The sequence below is a fragment of the Leuresthes tenuis genome, unplaced genomic scaffold (genome assembly GCF_036924035.1).
Source record: "Leuresthes tenuis unplaced genomic scaffold, fLeuTen1.0.hap1 SCAF_4, whole genome shotgun sequence".
In the NCBI taxonomy this organism is placed as follows: domain Eukaryota; kingdom Metazoa; phylum Chordata; class Actinopteri; order Atheriniformes; family Atherinopsidae; genus Leuresthes; species Leuresthes tenuis.
The window spans coordinates 9,481,666-9,505,876 of NW_027325358.1; the positions used below are offsets into that span (position 1 = coordinate 9,481,666).

General features: G+C 37.8%; 3 protein-coding genes across 4 annotated transcripts; all 3 read left to right on the forward strand.

Moving 5' to 3' along the window:
- Positions 1–2,258: 2,258 nt before the first annotated feature.
- On the forward strand, positions 2,259–5,159 carry LOC140304990 (uncharacterized). Of its 2 annotated transcripts, none has more exons than XM_072383777.1 (6): positions 2,259–2,382; positions 2,475–2,795; positions 3,652–3,768; positions 3,846–3,887; positions 3,968–4,080; positions 4,751–5,159. In XM_072383777.1, exons 1-6 carry the CDS (start codon positions 2,301–2,303, stop codon positions 5,096–5,098), a joined length of 1,023 nt encoding a protein of 340 aa, XP_072239878.1. In that variant the 5' UTR covers positions 2,259–2,300; the 3' UTR covers positions 5,099–5,159. The 2 variants fall into 2 exon arrangements, with proteins under 2 accessions (XP_072239878.1, XP_072239879.1); XM_072383778.1 differs by having other exon boundaries at positions 4,038–4,080.
- A 2,366-nt stretch (positions 5,160–7,525) lies between these two features.
- LOC140305556 (uncharacterized) lies at positions 7,526–10,656 on the forward strand. The gene is made up of 5 exons (XM_072384466.1): positions 7,526–7,636; positions 7,845–8,174; positions 8,716–8,757; positions 9,530–9,654; positions 9,979–10,656. Exons 1-5 carry the CDS (start codon positions 7,558–7,560, stop codon positions 10,279–10,281), a joined length of 879 nt encoding a protein of 292 aa, XP_072240567.1. The 5' UTR covers positions 7,526–7,557; the 3' UTR covers positions 10,282–10,656.
- A 336-nt stretch (positions 10,657–10,992) lies between these two features.
- On the forward strand, positions 10,993–24,166 carry LOC140305200 (uncharacterized). Its single transcript, XM_072383951.1, has 13 exons — positions 10,993–11,125; positions 11,660–11,962; positions 12,209–12,247; positions 12,352–12,459; positions 13,638–13,960; positions 17,504–17,669; positions 17,830–18,150; positions 18,251–18,562; positions 18,931–18,999; positions 21,246–21,311; positions 21,931–22,023; positions 22,308–22,366; positions 22,454–24,166. The coding sequence occupies exons 1-13, from the start codon at positions 11,077–11,079 to the stop codon at positions 22,694–22,696; spliced, it is 2,151 nt and encodes a 716-aa protein (XP_072240052.1). The 5' UTR covers positions 10,993–11,076; the 3' UTR covers positions 22,697–24,166.
- The last annotated feature ends 45 nt before the right edge of the window (positions 24,167–24,211 follow it).

Below are 24,211 nucleotides of genomic sequence, written 5' to 3' on the forward strand. Positions count from 1 at the left end.
GGAGATATGAATTGATATTTTGAACCAGAGACAAGCTAGTTGATATTTTTTTCTATTTTGTCTTTGGAGGACTTGCTTTCCTCTGACTGAAGTAAACTGTATGATGTTTGCAGACACCACAGTGGTCATCATTGTCTCGGGAAGTCTGGCTTTTCTGGTCTGTGCCATCATCCCTCTTATATTCTACAGACACTGGCGGAGCAATGACGGTGAGGTGCACGGCCTGAAACTCTAAAATAGAGCTGCTTTGTGTTGAAGTACACAAACATCCATGTAAATCGTGTCACTGGTTTGTTTCAGGTCAGAACAGTGCGGCAGGAAACAAAGCCGAGGTGAATTATTTGTGAATTACTTGTAAAAATGTTATTTCCAAGATTCTCAGGAGAAATATTGAAAAAAAATTACAATGATAATTCATTCACAGGAGGAGGAAATTGCAGAAAATGAATCAACCCAGGATGCAGTGGGGCTCCAGTCTTTGGAACGAGAATCCGGTGCTGACGACAACATCCAGTATGCTGCCATCTACGAGGCACTAGATCCCAAAACCCTGGACTGAGCAGGGATTTCCTCTTTCTTTTTTTTTAAGCTTTTGAAAGCAAATCCCACTCTGTGGTTGAAATGTAATAAAGGACATTTGTTTGAATATAATTCTTTGTAAATGCATTTCCATACTGTGTTTGATATGCAAGTCTCTAGTCTTTACTTTGTATGTAGCTGAGGCATAAGGAACATGAATAATAAACAGATGAAAAACTAACCGTGTCACACAGTAAATGGGACATATTGAAGACAGCACCCACATTAAAGACACTCATGTTGAATTTCACTTCACAAAATTCAAAGCAGTGTTGCCAAGGGACCTGCAGAGGGCAGTACAAACATGTAATAATACCCAGCAGGTCCACTTTCTTTTCTAAGGAAAAGTATGGTCTTGGATATTATGTATGAACACCTAAAAGCCTCTGATCCATTTAATTTGTGTTTGTCTGTGCTGCAGTGCTGTATCAAGTAATCCTCCATTTGCAGACATTTTATTCATAAGCATTTAAGAAAAGTGAAGTATACACGTCTCAGGATGTGACATTGTAAACGTAGTTAATCTTGGAACTGCACGACTCACATGTATTTAAAAGCAAACATAACAAGTTGAAACAATCTTGCTGTGGAGATATGAAACTATCTTGATCTTATCAGATTAGGACCTATAATCAGATTTTATTTGTAGTTTAACAACTGATATGGGTTTTACACATTATTTATTTTTAGGTACCTGTAAGTCTGCTGCAGCTGTGTTCAGAGATGAAAGTCAGAGAAATGCACCCACACTTACTTTTAAAAATGTAGGCCAGAAGTTCGTAAACTTAGCAGTACATAATGTATTGAGACTGGGGTAATTGGTTAACCTAACTATATTGACTATAACAAATCCAATCAAATCCACTAAAGCTCACTGATTGGTGTCATGTTGTTCCTTTATATTGCTATATTACAAATTAAAAGTCAGCACTCTCTGACAGAGCAAGACGTGCAGCTTTATCTTAAGCTAACTGGCTGTGGACAACAACCTCATGTTTCTTTTTCAGCAAAATGAAGTACACTGTATGCCGTATAACTGCAGTGTTTTGATAAGTTTCCACTATGTGTTTCATCACAGTAAAAGATGTTATTAGCCAGTCGGAGCAGCGAACACAGCCAACACAACAGCATTGATGAAATACAAACTGATGTGACATACGGCACTTATTTTTTTATATATCCAGCAGCTGGGGAACAAATGTTAATGTGTTAATTGATTTGGTTCCAGACTGAAGTGTATTTTTCTGATCCTTAATAGCAGAGGTGTGCTATAGCTTTGGGCGATGTCTCTCTGACTTCCCTTTTCAATATCTCTGTATTGCTTTCACCTTGAAACTTGTATTTATCGGTATAGAAACCATTAAGCAACAGAAAGTATAACCAGATGGGCAGTTGCAGACTTTTTTTAAGTATTAGAATTTCTGTTCCTCCTTTGTTTTATTATCAACTGAAAACAAAATCCCCACGGTTCTGTGATCTGAAACTAAGCACATGCATGCTGCAGACATTGTTTTTCTCACTTCTTATGAGGCGCTGGTTTCTATAACGCCCACGCATTTCACTCATAAGAGTCAAAACCACAAGCAGTAGGTTGGAGACTTGAGGAAGTGTTAAGATGTAATTTCATTTGCTCAAGCTTGAACAGAAGAGAATCCTGTAAGGTTTGACTTTTTTAGTTTTACAACACACTGCAAATCAGGCACAAAGCTTTCAGGGCCACAATGAATAAGAAACAATCGCTTAACTTCAGAACTTCACAGGCTGAAATTAGGACCATTTTGTTCTTCTACTGTCTTTTGTATGGTAAGATTCTTCCTAAAATGAAAATCATCCTAATAACTTTACTAATAACTGAAGTTAAATAATGATCTTGTAATACATTAAAATCTTGACAGCTGCATTGACAGAGGGTGCTGAAATCAACATAGAAGGATACGAGGGTGGAGAGGTCTCGTTCAAGTGCTCTCACAAACTTGCACACAATAACAATAAGTACTTCTGCAACGATCCATGTAATAGCAATGAAGACATACTGGTAACAGTAGAATCTGATGGGAGAGCAGAGTCAGGAAGGATAACTCTGGTGGACTCTGGGAATGGAGTCTTCACTGTGATGATCCGTCACCTTCAGCTGGCAGACTCACGGGGATATTTCTGTGCTGTGCAAAGAGTTGGTCTCGATACATATACATCAGTGTACCTCACTGTACACAAAGGTATGTGCTTCATGCTTTTACTGTTACCTTGAATGAAAGTCCTTTTTGCATTATTTAAAGAGCTTTTAGCCAGTGGAGGCAAATGTGTAATGAATGTGCAAATGTCTTTTGATAAATTGCTTTACTGTGTCTTCAATAAAATGTTGAGTCTGAATCAAGAAATTGTGGTAATATGCTTTTATTTACATTTTACGCAGTAACAGGACAATATATCAAGTTTCTGACATAGAGATTTTTTTAAGATACACCTAAACCTATGATTCCTGATACTTTGGGAAAAGGTAGAAGAGCTCCTTGTCAGATAATCAGGTTAAAAACTGACATAAAATTCTTAAATAGTTTTGGTTAAAGAATTTTTTAGCTCAAAGAGATAAGATAGGCATATGAACAGAGGTTCAAAGTAATAGTTTCATAGTATTGATAATAGTAATAATAATAAAAACAATTAAAAGACATATCTGTGTTTGGCAATTGACTGGATTAAATTTCCAAAATGTAAAAAAAGTTGCTGAAACCAGATCTAAATCAGACAGCGTCAAATGTGGCCTCTGCATTGATGCATCAGTAGCAGTAATGTATTAATGTCATAAATATTAAAAAGACCATTTCTGTAGAAAATGCATTTTATTAAAGTGAAGGTTCATTAAGCTGACAGTATGTGAAGCAGTTTTTTAATTAAGACCACTGTTACACATTGTTTTAGAAGTGTCAATGACTTGTGTCACATTCAATTCAGTTTTATTTATGTAGCGTCAAATCACAATAACCAGACCATAGAACTGTTTTCATCAATAATATTTTCTAAAGTAAAAGTGCCATAATCTGAGAACCTCCTCCATTACTCTTTTTAATACAGCTGTTACAACGACTTCAGTACCGGTCGTTTCTTCAACGTGGACATATCAGAACAGGACCAACTCAACAAAGCTGACAACTGGAATGGCAACCAGTTACCCAACAAGCCTCTCAACAGGTAAGAACTAAGAAGGCAATAAATTCAACCTCTTAAATACAGAGGAACATAAAGTCATGTTCTATCTTGTCTTGTAGCAACAAACTTCACATATGAAGAAGAAAAGGACATCACTGTAGGTGAGTTTCTATTTGATCACAAGTTTTACAGCTTGTGCATGAATACCATCACATAAGTAGTTCCTCTTATGTTTGAACAGGCACCGTGTTGTATGCTACATTTGGGACCATTGCTGTCTTTACTATCTTGATACTCGTTGTATGCTTCAGGAAATGCAGCAGTAAAGACCCGAGCAGTATGCATGGCAAAGAGGTAGGTCACTGTGCCTGCAAAGCAACTGTCTTGCCAGGTGATCATTTGTTTTTGAAAGCAAATCAGTTCAACCAGACGTTGAATAGATGCTTATCATGGTTTCAGAGGTGATTGTGAGGAGGAGGGTATTTCCAAGAAATACACATTTTTTTTGTTGCTTGAGGGTGCTTCAAAACTATAACTGTTCTCAGTGTTAAGCAGTTTGAACAGAGGGTGTAGGCTGGCATTTTTAAAGAAAATGCAACTCGTGCTATTTTTCTCGTTGTATCCTCACAGAAGGCAAAGGAGACGCTCAGACACAGTTTTGAGAAGGTGGTCACCCACATTTCAGAAATGTTAAACACAGCAGGGATTTATGGCACGTTTGATACACGACAAAGCCTCAAAAATAAGTGAAAAATGGGGGGGGGAGGTTCAGAGGTAATGAATGGTGGATTTGAAATGAGAACAAAACCTCTCTTGCTGTTTCCATAGCCTTATGACTTTCTGCTAAGCTGAGATAAAACTTGATTTAGTAACTTGATTTAGTTAAACCTACATGAATCTTTCAAATAATAAACTATTGAAAGAAAGTAAATGTTACTGTCAGATTTAAAACAAAAGGAAGTTTAAAAAGATATGCCAAACACATAAAACAGCCTGCTAATTCATATTTCTTTCTTTTCAACAGGTTGACAGTCAGTATGAGGATGATAAGAGGGTACGGGCTTTTGAGAGTATTTCAGTTATTAGTAATTTCCAAAGACAGGATCCACAAGCAACTGGAGGAACTGAATGTAACGTGGCCTTACATATATATGAAAACGTCCCCGCTTTCAAAGGTACTATGAGTTCCAGTTATTCTTCTACAGATCACCAAAACGATCATGATACAACCTCGAGAATCTACATCAATCCTTTGCCTTTTGTAGTATCTGAAAAAAGAAGGGATGACGGAAAACAAATGAGTCGTGAAACTCCAAAGAGCCGTGCAAAAAATGCACCATCTCCACGTCTTACTGTGAATCCACGGAAGTAACCCCCAAATCTCTTTGGTTTGGTTTATATCTATCAAGAGCAAATCAGAGTCGATCTCAAAAAACAAAAAAAAATTATTCTTCTGGACATTGATTGACAACTTGCTTGTCTTGCTATCAAGTGTGTACACTATATTGTCCTGTTATTCTGTCCCAGGCATTTGGCCTTGGTATTAGAAATACCTTTATCAGAAATATCTTTCTTATAAGATTTGAAGGGGGTTATAAAAGAAGATACAGAGTGCAAGGACAAAAACTATATTTTTTTGTGAAGATTTTGGATATTTCAGAGCACACTGTTCATTAATAATCTGTTTCAAATCTTGTTTAATTTATAAAATAGTTGTAATTGAATATATATCAAGCGACAGAACAGAGTCTACTTTTTAAGGAAGTTTAGGTCCTTCGATTTCCTCACCAAGATGCGTCTCGTATGTTTTATGAGCCGGTGTTGGAGTGTTCAATCTACTTTGCAGCCATCTGTTGGTACAGCAGCATCAGAGTCAGTGACTCTAAGAAACTAAAGAAACTGATAAAGAAGACGGGCTCTGTGCTGGGGACTGCACTGGAGTCCATAGAGCTGATTATGCAAAGAGGAATGCTGCACACGTTGATGAACAACATGGACGATGCTGAACACTCTCTACTTAAAAGAGTGATTAAACAACAACGTGTGGTCAGTCAGAGGCTTTTTCAGCTCTGCTGCAACAAAAAAATGGTTACAGGGCTTCATTCTGCCAGTAGCAATGACTGTACATAAGGACTTTTTTCAGTAACTAATTATTAATAACTGTTCAGACTGGGGAATGATTTCTCTTTTTGGGATTAATGAGTATTATTCAGTTAATTTAACTTCAATCATGAGCTCATAGAGGACTGTTATTACACATATTACTTGTTAATCATGTATTTTAACATATATCTATATCGATGTAGATATAAACACCGCTGTCTATAAGCATACTCCATGATGGATTTATAAAACTGAAATGTTGTTGTGCTTCTCCACCTGCTGGCAGGAAAAAAGCTGCTTTGTTACACATTCAGAAAATTGACTTCCACTTGAGGCGTTGTTTTATTTCTCATTGTTAATTATAAGGAACACTATGATACTTTCCCTCATTTCTGTCATATATGTGCCATATAATCACACATAATGACATCATACATAATTAAAGTAACAAATTATGGCAAATGTAAGCAAATGTTAAGTAGTGTAATCAGCACTGAACTAAAGGCCCAGAATAATAAAGATTTGTTTTTAACTCTTGACTTGGCCTATCCTTTTTTTTTACCTATCAATGCAGTAAAGCTGCTTCTTTACCAGGATCAGGACAAATTTAAAGACAGGAGCAAGCATAACATGTCCACTTTAGGTAAATGGTCCACATACAGCACATTTGTAAGCTTGTCAGTGTTAAACAAAGTGCTTTATATGTTTCTCATTCACTGAATCATACACTGCATCTGGTTATAAATGCACTCTATCTACAGTAGGCAGTGCTTTTTCTCTTCAATCACACACACTTATGCAGTGTGGGGGTAACATCGGGTTCTTGTCCAAGAAGACTTCAACGTTTGGGAATGAAACGTCCCATAAGTTGCCCCATAAGTTGTTTGCTTTGTCATTACCAACTACTTATGAGAAACCTATTTAGCTGTTCAGCAGGAGTAAGGAGTTAGAGTAAGACACTGAAGGACTGAAGCAAAATGAGGCAACTTCCTTCAGTAGTAAGAAGTAGTTTCTAATAAGATTAGTGACAATAATTCAAGGCAGTGAGGTTGATGGGCTGTAAAACTGGTGATCATTCACAAATAGTCTATCATTACATCTTTTACAATTTCAAACATTTGCATTACAAAAAAATAATTTAATTGAGCTCTAACTTTATATATATTCCCTGGAGCAGCTGTCGTTATTGGAAATTCCTGTAAGGATTCCATTTGATTCTGTAATAACCAGTTGCATGATATTAACCATTCATTTTTTCAATGCTCTTTCAAAGCCTCTAGTTAGTCCAGTTTTGGGAACTGGACATGACCATATTTGGACATGTGGGTGGACCTACGTTGTGCTATTCAAAAGTTCATTGGATAAAGATCTTTGAAGATAAATACATTAGCTGAAGAATTTTAAGAAAAAAAAAATTGAATTTGTGTTCCATGAGAGACATTTATGTCTTTTAAGTGGACAAGAGATGTTTGGGATCCAAAGCTCACCATGCAGAATTTAGTAAACAATGATTCCTTGATTATTTTGTTGAAGTTTGTTAAGACACAAAAACCTCACCCATTGAGTCCCACAACCTGCAATGATTTCACTTTCATAGGTAGAGCATTAGGTGTGGATGTGTTTTGAGTGAAAGAGGAAGAGGTTTAAAGATATGGCTATAAAAGCATCTGTCACTATTTGTAGTCCAGAGCTTTTTGGCACCCAGTGTTGCAGGGGGATAATCTGACAATGTGGTTTGGAAGTAAAATTACCTGGATTTCATGGAGGACATCTCTGGCTGTCTTCATTACTTTGCTACAAATCCAAGGTGAGCTGAGCCCCGTTTATTTAGATTTCTATGCCAGTTTCCCAGATATAAATTAATTCCAGTCCTTCATTAAAAACTTTATTCAACAAGATCTTAATTTATTTTTTCACAAGGACTACAGCAGACGGGTAAACAAATGTCAGGAAACCTGGTTATTAATGTTAATTCATTGTAAAATTCCTCAACTAACACTAATTCTTACTCACAGCACTGGTCAGTGTCAAAACTACAGCTGTTATTGGCATTGAGGGTCAGATATTTGACTTCATATGTGAATATCCAAGACGCTGGGTGGAAAATGCCAAGTACTTCTATCATGCTGATGATAGGGAGCCATTCAGTCACCTGATTCAGACAGACCTACACAACGAGTGGAGGAGAAAGGGACGTTTGTCTATATACGACAACACCACAGGAGCCTTCTTTATCGTAAAGATGGATTCTCTCAGTTCAAATGACAGCGGGACATACTGGTGCGGAGTTGATGTCAGCCCCTTACCTGATCTTATCAGTGCCATACAACTGAGTGTTTCCCAAGGTACAGTATGTATGGTCACATCACAGGATCACACCAGGCTACATGGTTCTCAGTTCTGCTAATTTTATTCAGTCACACAAAGCTAAATGTGTTTCCTTGTAAGTGGTTATTATCGTACAATAAAAAAACTTTCTGTGAAGTAAGGTAACATGATCTGACAACTAAAAACATGCAATCAGGGACAAATTGTCATCTAAAAATGTCAGATCGTACAACACATTAATGAGAACTAGGTGGTGTTACTTTATTCAAACATCTTCTGCTTTTCTGAAGTTTCTATTTATCTGAAATAGCAGTGATGTCCAGAAGTCTGGATACATATTAATAGCACTTTCATGTAAAAGTGTTAATTATCAGGAAGTTCAAGATTAACCTTTACATTTAGATTCAACCGCTCTCTGAAATTGTTGCAAGTTAGAAATCTTACTGCCTGTAAACATCTGTCATCATTATAAATGTTACATAGATGTCTGTAATACAAGTTACCTTTAGTTGTGCTGCATGGATACAGTAAATGCAAACACATTTTTTCTTTTTTCAGGAAATGAAACAACTGCATTTACCAAGGACCAAACGGTACACAGTGAGTAATGCGTGTGTTTGTGTGTCTCCATCTGTATTCACTACAGTCATGATTTTACAATTATGTGTGTGAAAATCCTTAAGTATGGATTCTCTGCAGAACAGAAATGGGCGTTCATCAGTCTGAGCGAGTTTTCCATTCAGTGGACATTCTTCGGTCGGCAGCTGTGTTTTAACTATCAGACTTACAGCATCTTAATTCGGCTGAATAGAGCTGCTCTCATTGATATATTTTTCTATTTCTGATGCTAGATGGTGAAACAACTGTTAAGACTGAGAGTCATTCGCACCCTATTAAGACTACATGTTCACCAGCAGACCCTTGCGTCCCTTCTGCTTGCTATAATATCTTGAATTTTAAGCAGTGTCATCTGACAAAACCACCTCACTTAAGTAAAGGAAACGTCTGTGCTGGGGTTACAGTTTTATTTTACGTGCACCATGAGTCACTGATCCTGCACTTCCTCCTCTCTGTCCTTCCGGTGGCGCTGTCTGTGAGCTGCTCACTGACTGGACTGCAGGGTGAACACACACTGGATCAGGGTAACATTGCCAGCTCACTTGTCTACTAAGTTGCCAAGGATTTGTTACAAGTCAAACATGCTAACAGCACATGCAAGCTTGCAGTTTAATTAGCCAATCACACCTTGAGACTGAAGAACGCACACCGATTGAAAAACTTCCTCTTTGATTATGAAACGTCTATTTCCCGTCTGCAGAGACCTGTACTTGGAATCTGCAAGGTAACCCCCAGTTTTTGGTCTCTTCTGCAGAGTTCACCCTGCAGCTGATCCTGATAGCTGTATCATGTGTAGCAGCAGTGGTGTTTGTGTGTCTATTTACATGCTATCTTCTACTGGCTGTGAAACACAGATCAGACCCACGTCAGAAAAGAGAGGTTTGTTCATGACTGAAGCTTTGTGCAAACTGGCAGGATGGCTGTCAGAATAATTATATTTAAAGTTTTTATTCAACTATTTAAGAGGTTGGTACAAACACTTGGGATAACAAAGTGGAGTAGCTTCACCTTTCTTTGTCTGATATAAAAAAGATAAACTTTTTCATTGTTTAGATGCTGAGAAGCAAAAAACTGCTGTGTCAAAGCACAGCTTCAGTTAGCTGGTAGCCTTGTAAAACTATCATGTTGTGTCGTAATCACAGACAAAATAAGATTTAACTGCATGACAAGTGCAGTGTCATCTGTGACTTGTTCTCCCCACAGACATCATCCGACTATGAGACAATGATGCCCGGGGTAAAAACTGAACCTGAGTTTTGCTGCAAGTGCTCGGCCAATGATTGCCCGGAATCTTCAGCTTTACCACGTCCACCATCTGACCTCCGGCACAGTTTCACATCAAAATATCGGGAGTCCGCAATCTCTCTCAGCTTTGGTGAATATGTTGATGTGGATGTTACATGCCGCATGAGCCAGTATCAACATTTGGACCTCAGCCAGCTGGACGAGAATATCTATCACAGCCTTGCTGAAAGCTTCAACCCTAAACATGGACCTGTTATATGACTGTTAAGCCATGAAGAGAACTGATAACAAACAGTATGTCTGTATAGTGATTCAGACTACATACACCATCTGTGTCCTTCTCTTTCAGACCCTGATGCAATATGAATGTGTTTTGTATTATATCATCGTTTTCAAGGCATGTGACCAATGATTTTATTCAAAGCATATTGTTGAATTTTAAGGCAATAAATATATGAAAAGCAAGTGATTTAAGCAGTCAATTTCTTTTTTAAGCTATTTGAATCTTTTATATATTTACATCAAAGAATAAGACATATGGCTTTTTATGAACATTGACACTTCTGTCTACTTCTTCAGAAAACCTTTTGGTATTAGGAAATTGTATTTAAAAGTGCTTTTGCTCTTTGTTTATTTTATTTTTGTGATAAAAATTTTAAATGTGCCAAGAAAGGCAGCGATACAATCGAGTCTGAGGACGAATCTCAGAATCTTAACTTAAGCTGCCTGATCTGACAGAATTCAAAGAGAAGAGCAGATTGGATGCTTCAACCTGTCTAACATGACTTTCTCAAATATTTTACAAAATAAAGTGCTTATATCTGAAGCTGCTGTTTTGTTACTTGTTTACTGACCAACTGCCTCCTGAAAATATACCATTAGATGACAGGGAAGGGCATTTTGGCTTTTTTGGAGGGGAAACTGATCAGAAATGGGAAGTACAATGACTAAGAGGAACCAGTGCCGAAGCAGACACAGCATTCATCTAGAGGTTTCGAAAGAGTTTCAGTCTGTACAACTTAAGAAAAAAATAAAGAAAGTGAGAGACGTACAAGTATGAGAAACTTGGAGATGAGTTGGCTCTTTATGGTCTTTCTTTTGGAGGGTAAGTTCACAGAGATGAAGCATTTTGTCTCTCTCACTACTATGCTTTGAATAATAGATATTTGCTGTTATTATTTACCTATAGTAAACTTTGTTGGCTTTTAAACATTTTGAGCTGATGATCATAGTGATGTACCTTTAAGGTTAAAAACTATTAAATGTGCAACATAGAAATATCTGTACTGTTTTTTTTTTCCATGTTTAATATCTAACTTTGTCTTGTTGTGACATACATTCAATTTAGCCTATATACTGTATGATTACTGAAATGAGCTAAAGATGTGGTACTATAAACCACCTGCACCTCATAGATGTTGAATTGGTTTCAGTCAGACAGTAAAAGGGTAATAAACTACTGTTTTTAAGAACTGCACATGTTTATAAGGCTGATAATAGAGTTTCTAGAAGATACCGTAAACAATAAAACTACTGCTGAACAGGACAAGGGGAAAAAAAAAAAAAAAAAAACAAACAAACAAAAACAATAAAACTACTTTATTCCTCTTGTTGCTTTTGTCTGTGGGTCTCTGTTTAGGGTTTTGGGAGACTGACGCCTTGTCAGTGACAGGAGAGAAGGGACAGCCAATCATAATAAAATGCTCTCATTCAAATGCCTTCTCCAACGTCAAATATTTTTGCAAGGGTGCTTGCCATAGTGAAGATATCCTCATAACAAGCAAAGAGACGAACAAAGAGAAATACAGAATAAAAGATGAGGGGAACATATTCTACGTGACTATCTCTAATCTGAATCTGGGCGACTCAGGAACTTACTGGTGTGGAATAGACAGAACTGGCATTGACACATACACCGAAGTAACCCTCACAGTAGTTGACGGTGAGTTGTGTCAAAAATGGCTTTTCTGACAAGGTTTCTCTTTCTCATCAGGGTAAAGACCTTTATCTAATTAACTTTTCTCTAATGGTTGACCAGAGTTTCACAATAGTTTCTCAAAATGTACGTATTTTTTCTATACGACAGAAAGTTGTTTTCAAAAATAAATGAGACACTAACACAGCTGATAAAAGGACAAAATGACAGGGCAAAATAAAAAAATAAAATAAAAATGATCTTGTCTTTCAGGAGATTTGATGATTCCTGGCAGCTCAGCGGCATCTTATAGTAAGCCACTATCTGTGGGTGTGAAGACATGCATGTGTGTGAGACAAATCCTGAAGGATTTATCTAATTTGATATTGATATGTTGTCCTTTTCCTTTTTTTCAGAGAAGCTAGTGTACATAGGAGCAGGTCTTGGTGTGGCTGCGCTGACTTTGGCGACAGCCCTTCTGATATTCTTCAGGCATAGAAAAAGAGACACCAGCGCATCATCTGGTATAAACTCAACATTTCAAGTTCTTAAAAAGATCAAAACACAAATATAATCGCAAATACCTAAGACAACTATCTAATGGTGATCCAGCAACTGCATAGAAACATATAAAGTCTTTTGAATTTCTACTGCTATATTTAAATGCCTTTAGCTAGATAGACTAACAACCTATAACACACATCTAAATGACTGAAACAGACAAACTGTAAACTAGTTTAGCCATTTTTGGCATATATACAGATATAAAGGCAGGTCCAGCCATCTGATTGTTGCAGTTAGTCCTTTTGTCTTGCATTTGTTATTGTCTGTGGAAATCTGCCTTTACTGCTAGTCCCACTCATTACTTTCTGACCATTTTTTTCCCAAAGAATCATCAACTTCTTTTTTTACAGAAATGTCCTTCTTCATAACGTGGCTTTGGAGATAATACATCTGAACAAGTCAATCAAAGCCAACCTTAAAAGTCATTTGTCGGTGCCCTTAGACACAACTCATGTTTGAGTTTTTGAAGTTAAATATCCACTTAAAAATAAAGCCAAAAGGGCTATGTAAGAGGGTTTGAGTAGTGGGCTGACAATCAAAAGATGTAAGTTTCTAAGTTACAAGCCTGGAAACTAACCAATTCAATTCAGTTTGTACTCTCCAAAGTCAGAAATAAAACCTCCTATCGTCTTGCCTTAGCACTTTTCTTTGACTTCGTTGAAAATGGTCATGAGGTTAAGGGTAGTCACAGAAATTCTGAAGCATTCAGAAAAAGCTGTGAGCCTGCTGCACTGAATGTAGTTTTTCAAAAAATATTTACATGAGAGAGCATCAAGTACTTCACCTAAGAAAATTCTCATGATGTTGTTTCACATATACTGAAATACACATCCTCTTTGCATAATATGATGTAAAACATCATCAAGGTTGGTAATTAAAAAACAGATAGAAAAAGCCAGAGAGGTAAAAAACATTATTATCACAAACTTCTCACACGATCCTCTCCTCATATTTACTTCCATGAATCCCAGTTAGTACGACTGTATGTACATAATTGAGCATTGCTTTGAATGTAGCAGCTGTGAGCAAATGTGGGTCTGAATCATCTCCTTTCCTTTGATAAATGGTTGTTCAGTATAAAGATACAATTAGTTTTTTGCTATTTAACTTTGTTTGTGTGTCATCATTCTCTATATAGGAAAGGGCGATGGGACCGTTTATGAATTACAATCCATTCAAGAAAACGATGCCCGTTGTGCCAACAACACTTGCTCAGCGTCTAATAATGGAGAAACCGACAGCACCCACTGCCCATCATCCATCCAGCACCAAGAATTCAGCAGGGATCAGTCAGATATTATTTACTCTAACGTCTCATTGGAGCCTCGTATCCAGCCAGACGACCTCTTTTACTCCACCATCAGCTTCACAAACCACAGGGACTGCACCGCTGTCACACCTCACACCACAACGACCACGTATTCAACTCTTAAACATATATCAACGGTTCCCTGCAATGTCTAAACACAGCACTGATCATTTTAATCTCATTTGCATATTTACCATTTTACTTCTCGTGTGAATGATTTAAGGCAGGTTTAAAAATATACACTGAAAAATAACATTGCACAGTCATTAAAAAGGGCTCATTTTCCATACATATTTTCTGCTAATGCTGTGGTTTACTTGCATTACCCTAATCCTAACCCGCAACGTGACAACAAGATATGGTTAACCTCTATTTTTAGGGTGTCTTAAATCAAATGAAAGCTATTAAGATTCAGATTAATAAAAGTCTCTTCTCAGCATCTGACGGTTCTCTAGAACAACTTATTTAATATATTTAATCTTTCTTGCCTTAGTATATCTTTAGATATTATTTGATCAAAGCAACATTAGAGTAGTTTGGGGCCTTAAAACTATTTGCCTTTGACTCATTTTGAAGCATGCCAACCTTTGTTATACACAAAACCCAAAAATGGCTTTAATTGGCCGTGAAGCGCCCAGTGGCTCAGATTCAGCACTATAGGGGTTCAACTGAATTATCTTTTCTTGCACTATTCTCTGATCTTGATTACAAATGTCATGGGGTTAAAGAAAGACATTAGGAGGATTTTTTAATATATCTCCTATCTCCTATCTCCTGCCTACCGACACACCTTCAGAGGAAGCAGAATCATAGAGCTTGGAGACGGGGCCTCCCATTTCTGGGGCTGAGGTTGCAGAGGTTGTTAAAAAAGCTCCTCGGTGGCAAAGCTCCAGGGGTGGATGAGGGCCGTCCTGAGTTTCTAAGGGCTCTGGATGTTGTAGGGCTGTCTTGGTTGACACGTCTCTGCAACATTGCGTGGACATCGGGGACAGTGCCTCTGGACTGGCAGATCGGGGTGGTGGTCCCCCTCTTTAAAAAGGGGGACCAGAGGGTGTGTTCCAACTACAGGGGGATCACATTCTTTAGCCTCCCTGGTAAGATCTATTTGGGGGTACTGGAGAGGAGGATCCGTTGGATAGTCAAATCTCGGATTCTGGAGGTGCAGTGTGGTTTTCGTCCTGGCCGTGGAACAGTGGACCAGCTGTACACCCTCAGCAGGGTCCTGGAGGGTGCATGGGAGTTCGCCCAACCAGTCTATATGTGTTGTGTACTTGGAGAAGATGTTCGACCGAGTTCCTCAGGGAGTCCTGTGGTGGGAGTATGGAGTGCTGGACCCCTTGATAGCGGCTGTCCGGTCTCTGTATGACTGGTGTTAGAGTTTGGTACGCATTGCCGGCAGTAAGTCGGATTTGTTTCCAGTGAGGGTTGGACTCCGTCAGTACTGCCCTTTGTCACGATTCTGTTTTTATGGACAGATTTTCCAGGCGGTCCAATTTGGGGGGTCCAAATTAGCAACCTCAGAATTGGGTCTCTGATTTTTGCAGATGATGACATTCTGCTAGCGTCGTCAGGCCGTGACCTTCAGCTCTCACTTGATCGGTTCAAAGCCGAGTGTGAAGCGACTGGGATGAGAATCAGCACCTCCAAATCTGAGCCCATGGTACCATCTACTGGAAAAGGGTGGAATGCCCTCTCCGGGTCGGGAAAGAGATCCTTCCCCAAGTGGAGGAGTTCAAGTATCTCGGGGTCTTGTTCACAAGTGAGGAACGAATGGAGCGGGAGATTGACGGGCGGATCGGTGCGGCGTCCACAGTGTTGTGGGCTCTGCACCGACCCATCATTGTGAAGAAGGAGCTGAGCCAGAAGGTGAAGCTCTCGATTTACTGGTCAGTCTACGTTCCTACCCTCACCTATGGTCACGAGGTGTGGGTAGTGACAGAAAGAACGAAATCTCGAATACGAGCGGCTGAAATGGGCTTCCTCAGCAGGGTGTCTGGGCTCTCCCTTAGAGATAGGGTGAGAAGCTCGGTCATCTGGGAGGAGACCCAGGGCACGGAGAGATTGTGTCTCTCGGCTGGCCTGGGAACGCCTTGGGGTCCCCCGGGAAGAGCTGGAGGAAGTGGCCGGGGACAGAGACATCTGGGTTTCTCTGCTCAAGCTGCTGCCCCTGTGACCCAATCCCCGGAGAAGCGGTAGATGATGGATGGATGGATGGATGGATGGATGGATGGATGGATGGATGGATGGATGGATGGATGGATGGATGGATGGATGGATGGATGGATGGATGGATGGATGGATGGAATTCACTGAAATACTTTTGGGGTTAAAAATCTAAATACCCAGAATGGAATATCATATTTTCATCATATCTGACAGGATGACCAAAGTGTAAGTTTGTTTGTCAAAGATTCAGCCCAATCTTGATGCTGACAATTTGATAAACAAAATAAAGCAAAATAAATTGCAATTAACTGTATTTAGCAGATGTAAACACATTCCATGATTTAATTTATTTGTTTCTGCTGCTCAACATCAGTGATGAACATTTGAATGACATGTCAACAGAATGTCAACAGTTTAAACAATTTGTGGGTGCAGCTGGGCTGACTCACTAGCTTTGGGCCTCAAAGTTCTTTTGTTCTCCACATGCGCATCACAGCAATCAAAAGTCTTGAAAACCAATTCTTATTTTTACCGTTTATTTGTAAACACTAAATTTACACAAAAATAAAGGAACCTAAATCTAGACTTTTCCACAAAAGACAAACTAAAATGCAATGCAGGTCAAAACACTGTGTTGCTCTAAGGTCCAGTGGCTTCTGGCTATCTTTCTGATGATTTCTTTCGTCTCTGTCCAAACAGCCAATCAAAGCTGAGCAACATATGCGTCATTGGTCACTGGTCAAATACTCATCTCTACAGCAACACAGAACTATCAGTACAAGAAAATAAATAAATCACAAAACTAGAAAAACTGCATATTAAATTCTAGTAACGTAAAAATGGCTTCAACACAATTTAAAATATCTCACAGTTATTAATGTTGTATGCTTTTTCACCAAGGATGGGGCCAGTGTTTTACTTCACGGTTTTGTCAGATGTCCCATGACATCACATATTGATAGTTAAAAAGGACAGTACACTAACTGGAGTTTCTGTTATCTTGATTCCAATGATGAAACTGACAACTTCATACAAACTGTATATTTGAGGCTTCAAGTTTTGAATATTCCATCATTCCCTCTGGACATAATACATTAATATCTCCTTACATCACAGGACTATTAGTGCCAGCCACCTGGATATAAATATCTTCTATTATGATTATTTTGATCCAAGGATAATAGAAACACAGGACATTGTTCAGTGAAGTTTATCTGTATTTCATTCCAAACAGATGATGAGATCATGAGATGCAGCAGGTGGATAATTACTCTGAATATGAGTCAGTACTCATCTTTCTCTTCTCCACTGCTGTCTATTTGTTTTCTTTCTCTGCATTTACATCCTCTTTTTCATGCAAATATTTCAAGCTATGGGTAAGAAAGGGGAAGTTGGCATGTTCTTATTTAGGTGGAGATAGTTGCAAAGAGCACACTGCTTGACTAGGAATTCGGCTTAAAACTAGTTTTGGTTTAAAGTACTTTTAACAGTGAGGATGTCATTTAAAGTCATTGTCTGCTTGATGACAGGTAACACCGCTCCTTTGCTTGGTCACAAATGTGCTTTTCTTTGTTGGGATCAAAATGTGTTCAGACTATGTTTTGGTGAAACTAATTTTCTTGAATTTTTTTATGACAGTTTGTACAAGCTTATATTCTGTAACGGGAAATAAAAAAGGGCCTCTCAACAGTAACTGTAAGTACAACAGAGATACAAAGCATTCTGCAAACTGCTGCTGTGTGAAATTAAGATTAAGTACTGTTCTTGTGTACAATGTTCAGATCTTGTATTATTTTGAGAGGCTCTGAAGAAAAAAAGGAAAAACAACCATTCACGTCCTTCACTTCTCTTGCAGGCGAGACAACAATTACACAAGCTGCATTTCTCAAAAGCTCTGTAACCATCAACTGCAAGTATCCAGTAGCAGAAAAAAACAGTGTCAGATTGTTCTGTAAAAAAGATGGATACCTCAATTGCACAACTCTGATATCATCTGATGCTGCAAATACTACAAAACAGAACAGATTTTCTCTGAAAGATGACAAACATAACAGAGTCTATAATGTGACCATCTCCTCACTGACTCAGAAGGATGCTGGAAATTACTGGTGTGCTATGGCAAGAACTGATGGCAGCTTAACCACATGTTTGACTGAGATCCATCTCTTTATTTTCAGTAAGTTTTGATCTGACTTTAATCATTTATTTATAACACAGGCTTATGAACAGAAATTAAACAAGACAAGTGACATTCATCTGAAGTTTTCTTTTTTCAGACTCAAAAGACCCTAAACCTGAAGAAATAAGACAAGCTCCCAAGGAGACAGCACAGATTATTTGTAAATTTAATGAAAGCCATGACAATAGTGAAAAATTCCTGTGCAAGGGGGAGAATCTTTCCAACTGTATGGAGCTAATTCGTACAAACCCAGATAAGAACAATGTAGTTGAAGGCAGGTTTGATTTAAGAGAAAACAAAAGGTTAAACTATTTCTATGTGTATATCAATAACCTGAGCAAAGACGATTCTGGGATGTACTGGTGTGTCTTTGGAAGAACTGAATACACCAAAATACATCTTTCTGTGGGTGAGTACACTGACAAATATAACACAGATACAAAACATGCTTACTGTGTCCTATAAATTAAATGCTGTACAATGATTTCTATGAAAGGCTATGTGGCATGAGAATCTATGTGGTATAAGAAGTCATTTTAAGAATAAAAACACACACATTAAAAACAATACAGTAATACAACTATACAGTAATTATGGAAATAGCAATGAACGATAACAAGAAAAACAGACAAACTAAGTTGTAAAATAGTAAATTAGAATGTATATATTCTGAATAAAACCCTTATGACAAGCATCGAAATAACAATGTGTTTCTGCTTGCTGCAATGTCACTTATGCCTTACGTCTCTAACCCTTTGGCTGTTCACTCTTGCACAGCTGAAAGACGCACTCGACCCTCACCTGGAAAAAAAGGAGACAAAGATAACAGCAAAGAAGACACTTCTGGTAACAAACAGATGCACAAACATTTTGACAAATGTTCCTCTAGATGCATAAACCCTGAGGGTAATCAAACATGGTGGCTCTTTACCTTATGGCTCCTAAATACTAATAGTGAGGTAATAGTGAGGCAATAGTTTGATGACGAAAATGTTATCATAATAATCTGCTAAAATTTAAAAAACAAGGACTAAAGTCAGATGTATAACTTTCATAGGTGTAAATCAAGCATGGGTCTTATGGCATTTTGTTCACTCTAATATGTCAAACTCTTTAGTTGACAGTTCATTAAAGCTTTTGAAGATGAGCATGAAGCTTCATAAATCCATAAATACATGTGCCTACCTGAATATTGCTATAACTGCAACATTTTTAACTTGACAGCTCCATTTTATCTGGTTATCTTGCTTCGCTCCTTAATACAATTGCCTTTGTATAGGCAAACTGGTAGTACTATAGAAAAAGTACTACACTCTGTAGTTTAGTTATGTAGTTTAATGAAAGACACAAGGATACAGGACAGAAGCGTCATAGTGGGGTGAAAAGTGGGGTTGAGTTACCAGGGCCCCAAGTGGCCTTGGTTAATATTAATATCACTTAAAGATCACAGTAAATGTTGCTAACTAATGTAAATGTAATGTTTTGGGTAAAAAAATCTGTTGATTGATGGATTGAATTTTGTGTCCCAGGCTAGGACACAAAATTCAATCCTATGTAGGACTCCTAGCCTACATATAGTGTTTGAGTACAGGCACGAAATGGTTTAGTTGCCTTCACCAGCTTTTTAGGCGCGCACATTTTTTCAGCCAGTGCATTTAACTTAGCATTCATTCTGCTGAAGCAGCAGTGCGCAACAAGCTGAAGATGATGCCCAAGAAAGCAAGTTTTCAAAAACGGAAACAGAGGCAGGAAAGAGAAAAAAAAAAAAAAGGAAATGAGGGAAAACAACTGCTGACCAACTTCTTTTCCAAGAAATGTGAGCCGAAACGTGAAAGCAAATAGCCTACATAAATGAACATTTATAAATAAATTAACTGGTTATAAAATGCTTCAAAACCACCGTGATTGTAAGCGCTAAAAACTGCATAACACAAAATTAGAAATAACATGATGTCTCATCTGTAATCTGAGCTAAAGTCTAATTTTTTTTTGTTGCATAGCCTAGTTGAGAGCACCACTACATGTAACACTTTAATATTTGTTCAAGTTGGAGTTTTATTTCTTATGTAGTCTATTGTTACATACTTTGATTAACATTGCAGCATACTGGATTTGCTTTAGGTTAATTGGTGAAACTTCTTTCAAATTTTTTTGACTGCTTTTAGAGAAATGTGTAGAGTATATAAACCATTGAGCCATGACATTATGTTCCATAACAACTGGATTGTATTTGGTTCCCACAAATCCCATCAGACTGGTATCTTGGGTGTTGGGAAGCTGAGTGAACACCCCAGACTCTTTGTCACGTTATTGGACACTTCCTTATAGTTTTTGGGGGTCTACTGTTCTCCTGTTAGGGTTTACTGCAGGGGAGTGTTGTTGCCATCTTGGGGGTGTGATTACTGAAGTTTCGGTATGAAAGTAACATTCATTTGAATGCCAGGATGCTTTTTTTTTTTTAAATACTCAGGGGAACATCGCATTGTAAGAAGATAAGCAGTGTTACTCACTTCATCTGTCAGAGTTTTGGTGCTGAGCTTTAATTTGATATCTTTTCATTTCACTTTAACAAAAACAATCAATGTGAGTACAATTAAAGCACCAGACTGATAAACTTTATAAGAGCTGTCATAAAGTTGTTTAGGCAAAAGAAAAAAAGGAAGACAAAAATTTTACTTTCATAATGAATAAAGGCGGACCAGCCACGTACTGCTTGTTTGGGGTTTCACAGCTAAGCTGGTGTGAGTTTGGTAAGTTTAAGCAAATTCTGCCCTGTTTCATCAGGGTAAGCTGGTGTGAGATCTGTCAGTCTCTGTCCTCAGTGGACACTCCCCCAGTGGCTCAGAAAATATTGTAAAACATAATTTCATATATGTGATGAATGTTTCAATCTTGCTAGTTTGTCTGGTTGGTAATAACACATTTATTTGTGATCTATTTCAGCTATATAATACCATGGCTTTGAAAACATAAAACTTGGTTACAAAGTAAAACAATGGCAAATTAAATTAGCCAAATGTATGTCAGATATTTATTTATTCATTCACTTGTATTTGTTTATCAATTTATTGTCACTTGTTACACTCATGCAGATAAAAGGCGATTAAAAACCAAACCACCTCCCATCCCTCCCAAAGAAATGGATCCAGATAAAGAGGGTAACCATGTCACCCTAAACAGCTGCTGTCCATTTTTCTCTTTAAACACACAATGTTGTCTCACTCCAGAACATGTAATGACTTTGTTGGTCCAAAGTGCGATTTCTAGTGATTCATTATAAAAGCTTGAAAAATGGTAAAGTGACTAAAAATCATTACATGCTTGTGTTTGCTATTAAGCATCATGACATGTCTTCAATTTGCTAAAATTGTCCCAAAAATTGTGTTTACCGGCATTAAGGTGCATGGAAACAGAGGCACAAAAGTATTGAGGTAGGAGGGAATGACATTAATCCACAATGTCTGAATTTGAGCTTGAGGTGACTCAATATTTTCTGAACTTCTTACAAATTTTCACTTTGCTGTAATCTTGCTTGGTTAGGTTTTGAGAGTGGTCAGGGGTAGCTATCCCATCACATGAACTCTGCACTATACAATATAACAGGCAAGGTATAATTTTGCATTCCACAATATCTGAGCTTCTTTAGTGACAAGACTTTCTTTGTGAGATGGACAAACGTAACTATTACACATTCTGGAGTGAGACCAGGCAAACACTCAGAAGGACTTGCCTGGTCTTTGTGTTTTACCCCTTTCTTCTGTTGTCTCTTATTTGCAGGCATGATTGCTGGTATTGTTGTGGGTCTGGTGTTGTTAGCTGTGCCTTTGGTTGTACTAATACTGTGCAGACAGAAACTCTTCAAGATGCAAGGTGAGGAGTAGATGTTTGGCACAATACCTACGTGGAAGCTCACATAATCATGCTTTGTATGTGTTTGGAGTTTTCCTTTTTCATTGGTTAGGCAGCTTCTTACCTGAAAGACTCATGTCAACTTATGAAAGAGATTGTGATTTTGCTGCTTAATGGTTAAATAAAGGTGACAATAATTTTACACATTCAGTTTAAGAGCAATTCTTTACAGGGTGTGCAGACAGGCAAGCAAACAAACAAAAATATCCTCTCATTTTCATTTATTCAAATGCTCTTTGTCTTAGCATGTTGTGTTGCAGAGGGATTGTCAATGCAGAGGACAGATGTTGGGCATGACACAGAGGTATGTGTGTGTGTTTAGTTTGAATATACTGTAGATACATCTATTACACAGCTACATCAATGACATTGTTCCCCTTCCTCCCTCTAGGGAAATAATGGAGATCACAATTATGAAGACATACAGTTGCAAAAACGTCAATCAGACACAGTGCTGTCTGTTTATGCAACTGTCAATGCTCCCACAGACCAGCTGCACTATGCCAGTGTCAATTTCCAGAAAGATGCAAAAATAACTCCTGATGGTACTGATTCTCCTGCCCATAGCAGCAGCATCAGAGGTTCTGCAGAGACCACTCTCTACTCTACAGTCACAAAGCCAGAGGACCAGTGATATACTCGGCCTTATATTGTGCATTTGCAGTGGAGCATCTTGTATTAATATTGTATTTATCTTTTATTCTATTGCAGATATTCACATTATTTACAATGCACTTGTATGAAAATAAACAGGGGGTAGAAAAGAATGTTAGCAAATTAGGGAGTGAAAGCATATTCTTAAGTCCAATGTTGTAATGACTGTGGACATAAGGTCAGTAGGGATTTACTGTGTGGGCATCTACTTATTTGAGTGAGGGTATTGCGAATTGATGCGCAACAACAAAAGGTTTGCATTTAGAATAATGCAAATGAATGACTTTAGCAATAATAGCAAAAAATATATAAACAGGAAAATAAAAAGAAGATTACTTATCTAAAACAAAATAAGAAGGTGAGTGGGTTTTGGTAGATTACACTTAAGAGTTTACGAGTTGGATAGTTAACCTTAATGAGGTTAAATAGCAACTAATACCCTGCTTGTGCTTCGATGATGTATAACATGTAAGTGAAAACAGAATGTAATAAACGCAACATGGAAGAAATTTGAGCCACAGTGGAAAGATACAGGCACTGTATTTATGTTAGCAATTTACATTTTTCTTCTTTGCTTTTAGTTCTCTGAACAGTCAGTGCTTCATTAGTATCGCTGGGTGTTGGCATTTATTGTTGATAAAGCAGCATGACTCACTCCTGGGTGAATTATAAAATGTTTTAATGGCTGTAGAACATTTTGCACCAAACAGTTAGCGATGTGCTCAGGTGTGAATTTGAAAGCACAGCTTGTCAAGTGTTTTGCAGCAGTGAACATGGTCTGAGATTTAAAATGACTTTTAAAAAGAATAAAGTGAATGGGCTCAGTGACAGAGAAAGGGACATCATTTTGTCCGTGTCCCAATGTCTTTGGAACATAACGCTGGCCCAAAATTTTTCATACTTCAGACTTTTTCAAAATGTCTTTTTCTCTATTTTGCTATTTTCATTCTAGAATAAGGTTTGAGCATATAGATTGTAGTTTTTGTGTTCATTTTCTACAGCATAAACATTGTAATAAATACAGGTGATTATATGGGCATTGTTGTAAATTAATGTAAATCAGTGACATTTCATGTGGATATTATAGCTGCATGTTTGGTTTTCAGACAAGTTTTTGCAGCTGCTCTGATGCTTTATTCATTTTATCATTTAAATTGCTGTGTAACTATCCTCCTTATACAACCTCATACTCATAAAAAACTGATTGTGTTTTCTGTGATATGTTGACTGGCTGTTGAGGTCACGTATGTTCTGTTTTACTCTTCTGTATCTTGTTTTACAGCTCTCTCTTGTGGACACTTTGCTTATCAGTCGGTTTAGATAGTGTCTTTCCCTCCACTGCATGTCACTCCAACGAGTTTTCATTGAAAACAAACAGCTGCGACCGGAAATTACTATAAATTGGTGAATACAACGAATTTATAATCAGAATGATATAAAGCCCAGTTCAAACTTTTCTTAAACTGGCCTTACAATGTCATTTTTTCCACTAGCT